This window comes from Myotis myotis, unplaced genomic scaffold (assembly GCF_014108235.1).
Source record: "Myotis myotis isolate mMyoMyo1 unplaced genomic scaffold, mMyoMyo1.p scaffold_m19_p_1, whole genome shotgun sequence".
NCBI lineage: Eukaryota > Metazoa > Chordata > Mammalia > Chiroptera > Vespertilionidae > Myotis > Myotis myotis.
The window spans coordinates 198,333,519-198,350,681 of record NW_023416313.1 but is presented as its reverse complement, the minus strand read 5'-3'; the positions used below and the strand labels follow the sequence as shown (position 1 = coordinate 198,350,681).

The following is a 17,163-nucleotide window of genomic DNA, read 5'->3' as shown; positions in this document are numbered from 1 at the left end:
GAGCTCAAAATGTTCGCCATCACTGCTCTAGATGGACAAGAACTCCTGCTCATGACTATCAACTAGAGCACGGAAAGATGAGGACCAGACTTATTTTCAAGTGTGTAGAAATACACAAATGACTAAGTGCCTCTCTCATGGAATGTTAAAGGTCCTTTCCAAACTAAGTAAATCTTTTCTCTCCAAGCAAAGATGCACTTACTATCAGTGTGTTTCTTACAGTGAATGCCATACTATTTCAAAGGCTAACGTGAAATGCCTCGCACTCAAAAAAATGTTTTGAAATTTGCAATTTTTCTATTCACTAATATTTTACTTCCAATGAGAAATTAGTTACAAAGAAGCTTACCTCTGTCTTTCCTATTAATTTTCCCTCATCCCTATTTCACACTTACATTTCTCCCTCTTTCTGAACTTCTTTCTTCCTGGCTTTCTGCAAAACACACCTTATCCCAGAACCCCACTTAAACCAATAAAGGGATAGAAAAGGTAAAAGGAAACTGCTCCATCAATGGTAAAAGGACAATTCCTTTAAAACAGTGTCTAAATTCTGTGTTCTCAAAAAAAAAGAAGTAAATATCAACCTGTTTACAAATGTTATATGCTAATATATGTTACAAAACTTAAGTATTATAATGAAAAATAATAAAATCTCCTACCTTTCAGCACTAAATGCTGATTCTGTGTCAATGTACACAACAGCTCCTTCTAATCCTCCCATGTTGGTGGGTAATGTGGCCAAAACACTCATCATTATACAAAATTGAGTTTTCCCACAACCTGGTGGACCTGTAATCTAAAAAAAAATAATCTGTATCACAAGCAAACTCCTTTAAGAACTTGCCACAAACATAGTACAACTAATCTGGATTGCCAGAGATGTCCACTGTATATAATGAATTAACTTCTCCCCAATGCATCTGGATTGGTTCTCTTGTAGTTTGAGTCTTGACTCTGAATTCTTTCTTAGCCAGAATGCAAGTACCAAGATCTGGTCTGACTCCATCGGTCTAACACCTGGCGCTGTCTTGCTGCCAACAGTGGCTTAGGTCTTTTCACTCTCATAAAAAAATTAATACTTTCCGTGGAGGAATGATAATAATGAAATTATATTATCTATAATAATAAAAGCGTAATATGCCAACTAGACCAGACGTCCTTCCAGACAACCTTCTGGACAAAGCCAGGACTGCAAGGGAAGCCCAGGTCCCAGGTGCCTGCCAGCAGCCGGAGGAAAGCCCGGGTCCCGGGTACCAGAGGAAGCCAGTGCCGGCTGCTGGGGGAAGGAAGGCCTACTCTTGCACGAATTTCGTGCATCAGGCCTCTACTTTTTTAAATATTGACTTAAATATTTTGTAATTCAGTGATTGAAATGTCAGGACCTAAGTTCTGCTTATTTCAGTACTTAATTGTAATAGCTGTATAGGAGGGAAGGGCTTGATTGCAAATATGCAAGGACTGAAATTAAAGTAGTATGTCATTGTTGTACTTACTAAGTCAGTATTTTTATTTTTCAATAAATTCCATCAGTTAGTTCTTGTTGAATTTTGGCTAATAAATGTCTGTCTTCCCTCCTATCAATGTTCTTACAAACTAATCAAAAGATATTGCATTTTTAACAATTGGTTTAGAAATCAACTGAAACTATTTGGAAGATTTTCAACAGTATAAAAAATATTGTTATAAGTTTTTTACAGTGTGCAGATGGCAAAGTTTTCATTAGACACGCATATCTCTGACAACAAAAATCACATTGCAAAAGAAACATTTCCAAGCAATGACAAAAAACAGTCTCTCTGCATTTCAATCTCTATCTTTAAAAAGGCTATAACTATCTCACTTATTGTTGAAACATCACTTTTACTTTGAAGGGATGGAGTAAGAGTGTTCCATTGGTTGGCTGGTTGGTTTTTAATCTGCTATGAAGCATGTAACATAGCCACTGGTCATAAGAAAAAGTGGGCAAATTTGACATATCATCTTTGCATTAAAAAAAAAAAAATTGTCCATCTTTAAATTCAACAGCTCTTTTACAATCTTTGCTGGGAGATAACCAAAGAAGCTCTCATAATTCAAATGAACTTCATGGTCACTCCCCATCTCATTACAGAGTACTATAGAAATTCCATGCATTACCAGTCAGCTTTATATAAAATTAACAACACTGATATCATTTCCAAGCACTGTCACACATCTGACATCCAGATAAAAGTTAAATTTCAATATTTTTCAGGTTTACTTAGTAGGTTAAAACATTTCAACATTAATAATTTTTAGCTTCAGACAGTTTAGCTCCAAATTCTAGCAGCCAAACCACAAAATTTCAAGTTGTGTTCTGTTCCCAGGTTCAGCTCCAATGTGGTTAGAGAGAGAGAACATGCCAAACCAGAACAGTCTAAGTTATTTGCTTCTTGGAAACTCAGAATGAATACAACGTTTACACACAGAAAACACCAGTAAAGTGCAATTAGCTTCAGATAGTTAGAGTCTGTGTTTCCAACTTGCCTGAGAAATGCAAAAGAACTGAGAGGAAATAACCAGTTGTGAAGACCACTCAAATACCAAATACAAAGGATTAACAAGTGGTTTAATAATTGACTTATTCATTGATTTAAAGAGGAAAGAGAATTATTCCCCAGTAAAGAAGTCTCACTGTACTAAAGTAAAAATGAAGCCTAGTCATTTTAATCTTAACTGAGATTAAATGGTTGAGATGAACGTGAAACACAGACCTGTTAGGATCTAAACTCTTAACCATGTTCGTTCTTCCCACATTCAAGACGGGGGCAGCTGAAAGCCCAATACTTTACAGAAGACAATTTAAGGACTGCCTGCTTCTGATCTGAGAAAAAAGCAAATGGAAACTTTCTTTTTAATGACCACCCCCAAATCCCCAGCGTCTAACTATTTGTCTCCATTTGCTCTACAATTTTGTAGAAATATGATTAGGTCTTCAGACATACAGAATTCATTTTAAAAATAATGAACCCTCTAAATCCTAAAACCAATAAAAAGCTCAGAAAGGCCAGGTAGCATTTTGTCTTGTAAAAGAAACATCGATCTTAAACTACTTTACACCAACATGTGGAAGGTTTTATATCTTGGGTTCTCTCCACCAGTTCCTCTTATTTCATATTGACAACTGCTGTTTTTGAAGTAAATGGGAAGGGAGGGAAAAAGAGAAGGCAGGGGAACAAATCCAAAAAAAAGGTAAGAGGACATGGAAATGACAAGGGCCCCAAGTTTCACATCTAAAAAAAAAAAATTGAACAGTATCAACAGTTAGAATCATTCATTTGTTGAATTTTGGCTAATAAATGTACATGTGCCATATGAAAGACTCTCAATTAACCTGTGTCATATGAAAGACTCTACAAAACCTTTACAGAGAAAGATGTCAAATCAGTGAGTAAGTGAAAAATTGGGAACTATAATCCAATCAACCACATATGCTACATTCCTGCAGACGCATGATTATCCTGCCGTTCAAAACACTACAGTCAAGGAAATCTCTCCCTAGTGTTCCTGCTGCTGCTACTGTTGTACACGGAGTTGACCTGACCCTTCCGCAGCTGAGGGAGGCCACCTTGACCGCCTGCAGACCCATGAGCAAGAAAAGAAAACTTTGCTGTTGCTGTAAGCGTGTAAGCAACCAAAATTGACCAACAAAACAAATATGTCTTACATTTCACTGTTTACGCTTTTCTATTTCGCGTCTGGCCCTTGTAGGCATTTGAGTTTACAACCCCTGTGATCATATAGGCTACAGTTCACTCTGTCGAAGAGAAAGAAAAAGAACTGTCATATTTAACCGTTCGGGGGAAAGATGACGATGCCAAAATAAGACTCTGGCACCTTGCCTCTACCTTTTTGGGACAGGATAGTCATTTCCAAAGCAAAACTGCCTCACTCAAGGACTCCAGGTCTCCTGCAATCATGAACAAAGCGAATAATGTAGAAATGTGCTACAGTGATTCTTATTACTTAGAGCAAGGATCTAATCATGACTCAAATGCTATAAAGATTTGGCAGTGCTTCCTGGGTTTACTTTCCCAGAGGGACTCTTGAACTAAGATACGTAGATGTTACATCTCTTTTTGCTAACTTGAGTTTGGGCCAGTTCTCTAGTCCTGTAATCTCTGGATTACAATACGAAAATACCTTTTTTGATGATCCTTTAAACACCATCTTAAATTTACCTAATCACATTAGCATCTTTGTTAGGCATTCTCGGGAGGGATGATACCAACCCAAGGATAAAACTTGGTTTTGATATACATACAGTACATAAACTAACATACGGTATATGTGTAGTATTCAAATCCCATGGCATGGCGGGGTGACTAAGGGGAAAAGTCTGTAAACTCCTTAGGGGGAAATAATGAAAAAAGGACTGAGAAACACTGGCCTGATCTCTATTATTCTCATATGGCAAAGCCACCATCACATGGTGTGATCTCCACATAATGTAAACTTTTAAAGTTTAAACTTGAAACATATCTTGCTACCAATATTCAGTTATAACAGATGAAGAATTATCTGCTTATATATTCCTCTACTGCTTCTGCTTTTGGCAGGAGCAGCGCTTCTCTAGCTCCACTTTTAATCTTGGTCTGTAACTGAATATACACAGATTCGGTGAAGTTCTCATAAATCAAAACCAATGATAAATAAATCAGGGAATTTTGACATTAGAGTCAGGAAGGAGCAGCCATACAAATGACAGCAGAATATGTCCAGATTTTTCTTCCTCCCTCAGTCATCTCCAGGCCCAGCCTAAGTTGACTCAACCAGTTGCCTTATCCCTCACCTCCACCGGATCTACCTTCTGCCTGATGTTTGGGACTCTAGGCTTGACCTCCTAACCAGAAACAAAGAGTGTGCAATGCAATTCATTAGACATCTCCATTGATATCTGTATTCCTTCTCCACTGCTCTGTAACAAATTACCACAACCTTAACAGCTTAAAACAACACCCATTTATGATCTCACAGCTCTGTAGGTTAGCAGTCCTGATGGGCTGGCCTGGCTTCTCAGCTCAGTTTCCCAAGGCCAAAATCAAAATGTCAGCTGAGCTAGGATTCCATGTGGAGGTTGGGGGAGGGGAGGGTGTAGAATCACCTTCCAAGCTCATCCAGGTCATTGGCAAAAGCCACTTCTCTACAATTGTGGGTCTGAGCATCCTGTTTCCGTTTTGGCTGTCATTTGAAGGCTGCTGATTGCGCCTAGAGGCCCCTTCTCACATGGCCCCTTCCACCTTCATGTTTCGGATCCTCATGTTTTGAATCCTTCTGGCTTTCCCCTCTTCTTTAGCCAGAGAACGCTCACTGCTCGTAAGGGCTCATGGGCTTAGACTGGGATAATCTCCCTATCTTAAAGTCAACTGTGCCCTATAACAGACCACAACTGTGGGAGCACTATCTCATCACATTCACAGGTTACAGGGATTACAGCAGAACATCTGTAGAAGGACATTTTCGAAATTCTGCTTACCACAAAATCTCAAGGAAGAGAGAGGCAATAAATTAAACACACACACACATATACACACGCATGCATACAACTATAATAATATAAGTGTAATATGCTAATTAGACCGGACCTCCTTCTGAACAAAGCTGGAGCTACAAGGGCCGAGGCAAGCCGCCATGGCTGGAAGGGCCGAGGCAAGCTGCGACCAACCTGTGGGCTGTGGCAGGTGGGCAAGGCCTCCCTCCGCGAGGGAAGCCCAGGTCCCAGGTCCGGAGGGAAGCCAGTGCCGACAGTCAGGGGAAGGAAGGCCTGCTCTTGCACGAATTTTGTGCATCGGGCCTCTAGTACATATATAAACACACAAACACATGTACAGAGGTATAGTGATAGCCAGCCTCTAAGAAGGACCCTGTGATCCTCACTTTGGTAGTCACGCCCTCCCACACTGTATGGGGTGTGCCTGTGTGAGCAACAGAACACAGCAGAAATGATGGTCTACAACTTCAAGGCTAAGCCATAAAAGCCAGTGCCGTTTCTGGTTTGTGCTCATAGACCACCTACTCTAGGGAAAGTCAGATGCCACGTCAGGAAGGCACTGTAGCAGCCCCGTGGAGAGGTTCATGTGGCCAATGACGAGGCCCTTGCCGACAATCAGCACCGACTCCCAGCCAGTAAGGAGGCCATCTCCGAAGCATCTCCCCCAGCGCCAGCCACGTTTCCAGAGGACGGCGGCTCCAGCCAATATCTTCACTGTAACCTCAGGAGACTGTAACAGGAAACACCTAACAAAGCGGCTCCTGCATTCCCGACTCAGAGACACTGAGAGAAATATTTATTGTTGTTTTTAGGCACTAAGCTTTGAAATGATTTGTTAAACAGCAATATATAACAAAAATAATATATAGATAAATAGATACATAGACATTAGAGATATACAACTTTAAAAACATATAATAAAAACACTCCTAAAGTAAAAGAATTACTGGCATTCATTAAAAAATAAATTAAGTAGAAAAATCATATTCTTTATATGTGCTATTTTGACGATTTGAAAAGATGTAATCCCTGCTCACTTAGAATTTATTCTCCAATGAGGAAGACATATATTAACTAATTTCACAATCAGCAAAACTGTAATGGTGACAAGGGCTACATAGAAGAACTATAGTACACGGTTCAGTTCTGCAGGAATATGTGATATTTCCACATGTGTTAATTTAACAATAATAAAATAGGCTCAAAATATCAAAAGTATAAAGTAACATAACTATAAGTAAACTTGTCAACTTGACAATATAACATACTAATTTAAGAGTCTGACCTGATAGATTGGAGGATCCCAAAACTTTAAAGTTTGAAAGCTACCACTAAGGAAATAAAGAAACAAGCCACAGATTGGAAGAAAATAATTGCAAATCGTATATCTGATAAAGGACTTTACATGTCCAGAATATATAAAGAATTTTTATAACTCAACAACAACAAAACTAACAGCCAATCAAAAAATAGGCAAAAGATTTGTATAGACATTTCACTAAAGAAAATATACACATGGCCAGGAAAATGCAAATTAAAACCACAATGAAATACAACTGCAAACCCATTAGAATAGCTAAAATAAAAAATATTATGCTAAGTCTTGGTGAGAATGTGGAGAATCAAACCATCATGCATTGCTGGTGAAAGTGTAAAATGGTTCAGCCACTTGTAAAGCAGTCTGACAGTTTCTAAATATTAAAGACACACCTATCATGTGATCTAGCCATTCTATTCCTAGGAATCCACCCAAGAGACACAAAAACCTATGTTCACACAAAGACATGTCTGTGAATGTTCACAGTAATATTGTTCCTGATAGACCACAACTGGAAACAATCCTAGCGTCCATCAACTAGTGAGTGGATAAACAAAACTGGATTGTGGTGATGAGTTAATATAAATTTACTAATTGAATTACACAGTTACAATGGTTGAATTTTATAGTATTTAAATTACACCTTAAGAACCCTTCTGCACTGCTGGTGGGAATGCAGACTGGTGCAGCCACTGTGGAGAACAGTATGGCGTTTCCTCAAAAAACTAAAAATGGAACTCCCATTTGACCCAGTGATCCCACTACTAGGAATATATCCCAAGAAACCAGAAACGCCAATCAGAAACGATATATGCACCCCTATGTTCATAGCAGCACAATTCACCATAGCTAAGATTTGGAAACAACCTAAGTGCCCATCAGCAGATGAGTGGATTAGAAAACTGTGGTACATCTACACAATGGAATACTATGCTGTGGTAAAAAAAAAAAAAAAAAAGGAACTCTTGCCTTTTGCAACAGCATGGATGGACCTGGAGAGCATTATGCTAAGTGAAATAAGCCAGTCAGAGAAAGATAAATACCACATGATCTCACTCATTTGTGGATTATAGAGAACAACATAGACTGATGAAAAGGGACAGATCCAAAGACTGAGAAACAGCGATCAGGCTATCAATCCCCAGAAGGAAAGTAGGGGAGGGCGGGGGTAAGGGGAAGAGATCAACCGAAGGACTTGTATACATGTATGTAAGCCAAACCAATGGACATGGACAGCAGGGGGATGGGAGCATGAGGGTGCGGGGCGGGGGGGAGGAGGTTGGGGGTTAATGGGGGGATGAGGACACATTTGTAATACCTTAACTAATAATAATAAAAAATTAAAATATATATATACAAAGTGGAAAGAATAACACACACAAAAAAATTATACCTTAATAAAATTATGTTTTTAAATAGCCAAATGACTTATGAAAAGATATTTAAGCTCACTAGAAATCAGGAAAATTAAAATTAAGGTCACAAAGATGGGCAGAAATTAGTAAGTCTGATAATACCAAGACAAGGAAATATGGAGCAAGAGGAATTCGTGCACATCCGCTCGTAGGAACGTAAATAGGCACAACCACTCTGAAATGCAATTTGCCTTATTCTGCAAAGTTACACATGTACATACCCTATAAGCAGCAAATCACTCCACAGTAGATACCATAGATAGGGGCCAGGTGGGAACATTTTAGGCTTTGTAGACCATGAGGTCTCTATCACAACTAACTCAACTCTGCCTTATAGTCACAGACAAAATGTAAATAAATGAGCACAGCTGTGTTACAATAAAACTTTATTTACAAAAACAGGCAGTGAGCCAGGTCTGACCACGGGCAGTAAGTAGTTTGCCAATCCCTGCCCGACAGAAATATCTGTCCATGTAATCCAGGATACGTGTGCAAGGTTCACAGAACTTATTTACATTAGCAGCAAACGGGAAGCAACCCCAATGTTCATTCACAAGAGAAGGAATAAATGAACTGTAGCATGTTTTCAAAATGGAATCTGATACAGCAGTGAATTATACTCTTGCTACCTGCAACAACATGCATAAATCCTAGAAAACAATACTAAGTTAAAGAAGCAGACAGAAGAGATACGGTATGATTTAACCACGGATATATGATTTAATAGAGCTCAAAAATAAGCAAAACTAAGTAAAATGTTATGCCTCTAGTGTACATAGGTGGTAAAGGTACAGGAAACTACAGGGGGGATAGAGAACGGCAGAAATTCAGGACAGAGGTTACCTCCCAGCAGAAGGACAAAGATCAGGGAGGAGTCCACAGCTAGTGTCAATGGTTCGGGTTTTGTTCTGCTTCTTATACTAGCTCATGGGCTCCAGGAGTTCACTACTTACACATGCAGGATATACTTAAATCTGTATACATAAAATATTTTGTTTTTTTAATAAAAAGTAAACAGAAATACTCCTATATTCAGCTGCAAACTCCCAAGAAGATGGAAGGGGCTGCCTTTGGCTGAAACAAAAATTAGAGAATTTGCCACTAATAAATAGTCAGAGATTTCTATTCCAATTCAGCCCAGCAGCTCATGAAAAAAAAAAAACACTTAAAAATAGCTTGTAAGCCCTGGCCGGTTTGGCTCAGTGGATAGAGCATCGGCCTGTGGACTGAAGGGTCCCAGGTTCAATTCCAGTCAAGGTCATGTACCTTAGTTGCGAGCATATCCCCCCAGTGGGGGGTATGCAGGGGGCAGCTGATCGATGTCTCTCTCATCGATGTTTCTAACTCTCTATCCTTCTCCCTTCCTCTCTGTAAAAAAAAAAAAAAAAAAAAAAAAAAATCAATAAAATATATTTTTTTAAAAAATAGCTTGTAACTACAGCTTAGATTCAGAAAGAATTGATAAAAACTGAGTGAAAAGTATTGAAAATTATTCTAAAACTTAAGAAATAAAAAGTAGTTATTGGTTAATCTTCCTTACATCAATTTTTTGTTATTTAAATAAGTTTATAACTGTGAGTCACTATTGTTCTAAACTTATTCAAGCAAAAGTCCAACTAAATCACAAAAAAATTATATAAAATAGAATTCTGGCACCATCTGGTGGCGGTACTCTGCAACAGCAGGTTCTAATTTCATTTTATTTTTTTTAAGTTACTTCACTCATTCATTTACCAACTAATAGGCAAATACTGGGCATAGTATACACACCTTTTTTAATCCTTCCTGGAAGACAGGAAATAAGATATAGTTCCATATCTAAAACAGGGTTTTAGATCTTTAAGGAAAAAAATTTACAGTTAAATTTATGACTATCAGCATGTAAGAGTGCTCCTGTTTTAGAAGTTTGCTTAAAGTATCCACACCCCTGTAACTCTCAGGTAAGAAGTCCCTCAGGAGTGTATTGGTAAATGTAGTCTATCAATTCACCACATCAGGACCAGTGAGCAAACCAATGCAGTTTTCAAGGAAAAGAACTGGTTTTTAAATGTCTTCAAATCCTTTCTTGATACTTCTTCCTTCAAAGGTAGAGCCTAATTTCCCTTTCCTTGAACTTGGGCTGGACTTACTGACTCACTTCTAATGAAGACAATGTCGCAGAAGTAATGATGTGTAACTTCCACAGTCAAATCATCAAAGGCATGGCCACTTACATCTTGCCTTCTTTTGGATCATCCATCCTGTTGCAAGTCAGCCCTCATGTCATGAGAAGGCTCAAAGCAGCCTGGGAAGGAACTGTGACCTCCTGTCAACACCAGCACCAACTTCCCAGTCCTGAGTGAGTCCCCTTGGAAACAGCCGCCAGCCCCACCAAGCCTCCAGACACCGCATTCCTCGCCAAGGTCACCAAGCTGGGCCATTCCCAAAGAAACAAAACCAGTATGTGCTCTTTGTTGTTTGAGCCGCTTAGTTCTGAGGTAATTTGTTATGCAACAGTATATAACTAAGATCTATCACTTCCTGGAACCAAATTCTATCCTCAACAGGGAATAAATATAGCCCACTTCAGTTTAACTCTGTAATTTTCCCACGTGTCAATAAAATTTCAAATTTTCTTTCCTAATACACTAAGTCAGTGATTCTTTTTTAATTCCTCCAAATTGTTTAATATTATTTCATAATACTCATCTCTTTCCAAGTTAATTCAAACAAATAGCAACCAAAGCAGACCAGTCAGTCAACAAGGATTTTTTTAAATATCTTCTTGCAGAGCAACTATACTAGACACTGAGTAGAAAACCAGGTCCTGGGTGTTTATAATTTAATTCAGATTAATATTCAAGGAAGAACATGTTTTTTTAACTGAAGTTTTTCCCCTGCTCTGAAAGTAATAGGTTAATGAAAGAAGGTTCGGAAAGTGTCTCCTTTACCTCTGTGAGGGATCCGCAAGCTACACCACCATGCAGGGCTTCATCCAAAGCAGAGAGGGTTGTAGGTAAGAATGCTGGCGAGAGGGCAGCAGACCTCTGTGCTTTTATCTCATAAGCCTGAACGAGAAAAAGATTAATTTCTTTTCAACCTCCATCTCTATTCAAAAACATAAACCAACTCCAAACCTCAAATTGTAGCAGTTAGAATGCCAATTCCATCTTTCCATTCTCTATAATTTGTTGTTCAACAAATATTTATCTTTGCCAGGGACTGAACTAGATTATAGGGATATGATTCAACAGACAGAGCCCCTGCCCTCACAGTACTTATAGTCAACCATCAGGACTAGAAACTGGGCAATTCCTATACAATTAATAAGAGATACTGTGAGAGGGAAAGTGGAGACATAAAGACAGTACACCTGACCTGGACTGTATAATCCAGGAAGACTTCCTGGAAGAGCTGGGCTAAGCTAAAATTTGAAATAGCTGTTGGACAAGTAAAGAAAGTGTTCATGTTCCTGCCAAAGAGAAAATGTATAAAGAAAGGTCAAGAAGCAATAAAAGGAAGAAATGGAAACTAACGAAAACTACAAAAAATAAAGACTTCATTAAGAACAGCTGAAAGATGGTGTGTGGTTGAGGTGTGAAAAGCAATGAGGCTGGAGAAATAAGCAGGGCCCAAATCATAAAGAGCCTTGTTGAAGTTTAGAGTTTATGGTGAGAACAACAGAATGACATGATCAAGTTGTCATTTCAAACTGAGGTTGCTTTGTGAGGAATGGCTAAAAGGCAGGTGTGGTAGGCTGAGAAATATCCACGTCCAACCCTTGGAACCTGGGAATGCTACCTTATTTGGAAAAAGGACCTTTGCAGATGTGATTAATGTGATTACCTGCCCACTAGTAACGTATGAGTATGCTTGCCTCTTGCAATCTCTACCAATAAAGAGTTCATTTTTATGAATGAAATTTTATGAATGAAATGAAATCATAAAAATGCATTCATTCAATAAACTAGAGGGCCTACTGATGCGATATACTATGATTAACTCTGGAAATACATGGTAAACCAAATAGACAAAGTCTACCAACTTAAAGTTTACAATTTAATAATCAATATCTCAAATCCAAGGCTCTTCTGCCCCTGGGAGGATGTAGGAAGACCAACATATTAATATTTATGAGCCATATATGTGCCCACTCTTCTCTAACTTTACCTATTGAATTCTTATTTTAGTTAAACCATGGATTACCACAGATTTTTTTTTTAAGGCTATATTCAGGCACATAAAATAATTAGAAAAACAACAGTCAAAGTTGTATGGCTTGCATCTGATTTAAAAATACATGAATATTATCCACAATCCATAATCAGGCAACTTGGGTGGACATGGGTGGGGATGCTTTGTCCAATATGTAAAGGCAGCCCCATCTGTCAGCATTAAAGTGCTTCACTTGCAACTACTATAAGTGTAATTTTTAGAATAATAGATTTGTGACTCTCTTTTTCTAAAAAAAGAGAACAAAATAAACTAAAAGAAAAAGACTCCAGAAATAACAGTACGTACATAAATGAGACAGAGTAATAAGGTGATATGACATCCCGCCAGCTTTTCTTCTACTTCGGTGCTTGCTTCCTCTCAGACTCAGCATCTAAGCTCATCTTTAAATGTTGGCTTTACTCGCCCAGCCAGCATGGCTCAGTGGTTGAGTGTCGACCTATGAACCAGGAGGTCACGGTTCGATTCCCAGTCAGGGCACATGCCTGGGTTGCGGGCCCAATCCCCAGTGTGGGGTGTTGTAGGAGGCAGCCGACCAATGATTCTCTCTCATCATTGATGTTCCTATCTCTCTCTCTTTCTCTCCCTTCCTCTCTGAAATCAATAAAAATACTTTTAAAAAATAATAAATAAATAAATGTTGGCTTCACTCAGGACTTGGTCTTCGCTATACTTACCTTCTAACTATAAAAACTTCCCAGGGAATTGCTCATGCATTCCCTTGGCTTTGACTACCATACACTGATGACTCCCAAATGCATCTTTCTAGTGCAGACCTCTCCTCCAAGCTCCATGTCCATATAAAGTCTGGGGCAAAAGTAGCTTTACAGTTGTGAGTACATTAAAAACGGAGCTTATTGTTATATGATTTATTAATTATTGTTATTTTCTATACGAACAACTATAAACCTATTTTTGCCCCACTCTCCATTTAACTGCCTACTTCACATCTCCACTCCAAGTTTCACAGGCACCTTAATTTCCACAGGAACTAAACTGAATCCATGATCTGCCTTCCTCAAACCTGGCCCTCTTCCAGTGTTCCTTAGCTCAGTTTCTCAAAGCAAAACTCAAGGAGTCATCTGACACTTTCCTGTACTCAGCACCACCAAAGACAATCACCAAATCCTACACATTCTACCTCCTCAGTCTCTCTCATGTTAATTGACAGTAGACCATCAGCATTAATACCACACTAGTAATCCAGGCCACAGTCACTTTCTGTCTAGAATATGTTAATAGATACCTAACTATTATTCACAAATAGTTCTTGCTCCCTTTTAATCACCTATGTTCAAAACTGAGTCTCTAAAAACATATTCGATTACACCCTTTTATGGCTTCTCATTGCTCCCAGAATAAAGTCCAAAATCCTTAACATTTTCTGCAGGTCCTAATGATCTGACTCCTGCTTACTCTTTAACTTCATCTCCTGCCATCTCTTCCTCACTGCTGTGTTCCATTCACACCAGCTTGACTTGATGACCATGCAAGCACCATTCTGCTTCCCTTCACAGACTGGCCCCACTGCCTGGGAAGTCTTCCCCCCTCACCTCCCTTCCCAACTCCTTTGATTATCTCTCTCCTATTCATCCTTCAGGTTTTAGCCTTAGTGTTGCTGGAGCCCTCTCCTAAATTAAGTAATGTCTCCTGTTATTAAGTTTCAAGACTCCTTTAACTTTTCCTTCACAGGACTCACTACAATTAACTAAATATTTATGTAATTATTTGTTAATGTCTGACTTCTCCCACTAGACTATAAGCTACGGGAAGGCAGGAACTTTATCAATCTTGTTCACTACAATAGCCCCGGTACCTAACAAAGTACCTGACACATGGCTGGACTCAATAAAGATTTGTGGAAAGAATAAATGACTGAATAAACAAATAGGCAAAAAATATTTATTGAAGGAATGAACTAAGGCTAAGCCAGGACTCAAATCTAAAGAATGCTACAAGAGTGCATGTATAGCAAAAGAGAAAGATGAATTCCTGAACTGGCTTTTGGATGGTATCGAGATTGCAACTGAAGTTATGATGTAAGTGGAGGCTAAAGTGAATTTCTTGCTCATGCTCCCTTATTACTTAACTAGAAATAGACCATAGATATTGACTGAACGCAATGAAAAATATCGAATTAAAAGGTTGGTGTTTTACAACATTTGAAATAGTAACAGGTTATTTTGAATCTAGTCGCAAAATCATCTCACTGTTTTAACTCTAACTTCTCTGCTAAAACAAAGGGAGCTGTCCAAAGCTAGAGATCACTGGCAAAGCTAATAGTAGTGCCAAACCCCAACTGCGATTCTAATTCTCCTTCTACCTGCTCTGCCTTTAAGGTATTTTCCTCAGATCACAAGCTAAAGTTGAACAAAAGAAAGTACTCTTTCCGTCCATTGTTTCACAAGTCTCAAATGACACTTCCTACTTTGTAGAATTGCACTTCTATTGCTCAGTGGTTACCAAATTTCAGTATGAGAGAGTAAAATAAGTAATTTACAATCCACATAAATAAATACATTTGGAAATCACTGAACAGTCTTTTAGGCAACTCTTATTCTGGGAAAACAATATCGTCTCTACCATGCATAAACTTACAATTTGAAAAGCTAGTCATGTGACAGAAAATATGAAAAAAATAGTACAACCTGATGTTATAAAAGACTTTTACTCTTCTCAAGAGAGAGGATAAGTTTTTAAGTATTATTTATTTAATTAAGAAGCAAGTGCAAGTCTAATATGTATAGTAAGTGATGATGGTACAAGTATTAATAGAGATAGGGAAATCTATAATTAAAAGTATATTAAAATTTAACCATGAGGTCCAAAAATCCTACCCAAACAAACAAGAGAAAGATGACCTTTTGAAATACCACTTTTAGCTACAAAGAAAAAAACTTTGTTGTCCCCTCATTCCGGTAATTAGGAACTATCTCCCATGAGCTTATAAACTACATAAATTTTCACATATGTTCTCATTAGAAGACTAACTCTGGTGTAAGAGTCAGTATTTTTGAGGTACTCATCTCTATTTTTGTTTTTGCCTCACCCCAAATAAGATTTTAAATGAGATGAAGAATAATATAATAAAAATAATAACCAAATCATAATTTAAAAATATAATATACCGTTTGCATCCGTGGGGCACAGGCCCTGCTGACCACACACAGAAGTTCATGGACACCTCGATAACTAAGGCCAGTGATCTTCATTAGCTCCAACAGGGAAAGACACAAAAAGTCCTAAAGAAAAAGGTGGACATATGTAATACTTTCAACAATAAATATTTTTTTATAAAAAGTCCTAATGAGACATAAAGAAAATATTTTAAACATATATGTAACAAAGATAATGGAATCAAAAGGAAAATTTCAAATGATACTGTCCATGTGTAGATAAAAGTGGAATTTATTGCAGATCAAAGATTTATGTGCTCCTTATAGTACTTTCCCTTCAAAATATGCCTTAACTAAAACATATGATAGTCTTAACTTGTAATTATTCTATTTATTTGGCATATGCCAAAGGACTTGCTGAGTAACATCACATAGCAGCAGCATCCAACCATGTGTGTATGAACACTGCACTAGTACCTGAAAAGTTTGGGCACAAATATCCAGAAAGCATCAGGTGGAAATGTGTTTCTTCCTAAGCTACATGAGATCATTCAGAGGAAGTATTTGATAATTGACAGAGAACAAAGTGAGTATGAAATGAAATGTTAAATTTCATACTTTTAAGGGTGTTTCAAAATATGAACATGGGGACTACTAAATGTATAACAGAAGAACCAAAAAGATCTTTAACACACGGAGCAATATCTTACAATTACAACATATTCTGAAAGTCTGTCTTATTAAGGATTAAATCCTAATCTAAAACCTTAAATCTCATTTAACCCAAAAGAGATTTGCTTCACTATTTAGAGCTTAAAAATGCAACATCTTCTCTATGCATTTTCTCATTCCATCAATAGGAAAATGATCCTAACTATTAATTTCTCTTGCTTTCAAGAGGAATTATCCATTTTGAATACCATTTCCTCATTCAAGTCATATTTCTTGTGTAATTACAAAAATTTCTTTTAAGTAGGTGAAACTTCTCTAAAACCCCAAATAAAGGCACAGGTGTACTTCACCTTATACCATGAGCATCCTTCTCCCCAAAATGTAAAAATATTAAACCTGGATAAATGAAATCATACTTGGAAGCATAACCTAAATGGCTCACCATTTAAAATTAGTCTACAGAGAAACACCATCACTTATCCTTTTTATTCTATAAACCTAAGTTTTTACATTTCAGGTTTACTTAAGAGTTATTATGGTATACTTAAAATTAATTTGTACTTAATATTTCTCATTGAAAAAAATTAAATAAATTTTACCTGACAGGTAACAATCTGGTGTCTGTTCAGACGGTCACATAGCTCTTGTGATAAACCCACTCGTCTTAGTTTCTTGCTACCCATGACTCCAGATGCAGGGGGTAGGGGAAACACACCTTTAAAAAAATTAGAAAATAGCATAAGCTATTATGGCTAGATGGCTACTTTCTAAAACACTCTACGCAATAAAAAAAAAAATATTCAAATTTTTCCATGTGCATAGTGAAATACAGAGTATTTAAAATATTACTGATAAAATAAAGGAAGGCATGCATACACACAGAGAAGCATATACCAGTACACAGAGAAACAAGGCAAGATA

General features: G+C 37.7%; 1 protein-coding gene across 2 annotated transcripts in view; it reads right to left on the bottom strand.

Annotated features, from left to right (window-relative positions):
- Window positions 1-17,163, bottom strand: part of RAD51B (RAD51 paralog B) — a 530,564-nt gene that overhangs the window by 510,220 nt on the left and 3,181 nt on the right. For both annotated transcript variants that reach the window (XM_036310860.1, XM_036310869.1), the window contains exons 2-5: window positions 16,842-16,957; window positions 15,583-15,696; window positions 11,173-11,289; window positions 660-796 (exon numbers count right to left, since the gene is read on the bottom strand). In XM_036310860.1, the coding sequence (XP_036166753.1) occupies window positions 660-796; window positions 11,173-11,289; window positions 15,583-15,696; window positions 16,842-16,925 (452 nt within the window). In that variant the 5' untranslated portion in view covers window positions 16,926-16,957. The remainder of the gene's footprint in view (window positions 1-659; window positions 797-11,172; window positions 11,290-15,582; window positions 15,697-16,841; window positions 16,958-17,163) is intronic.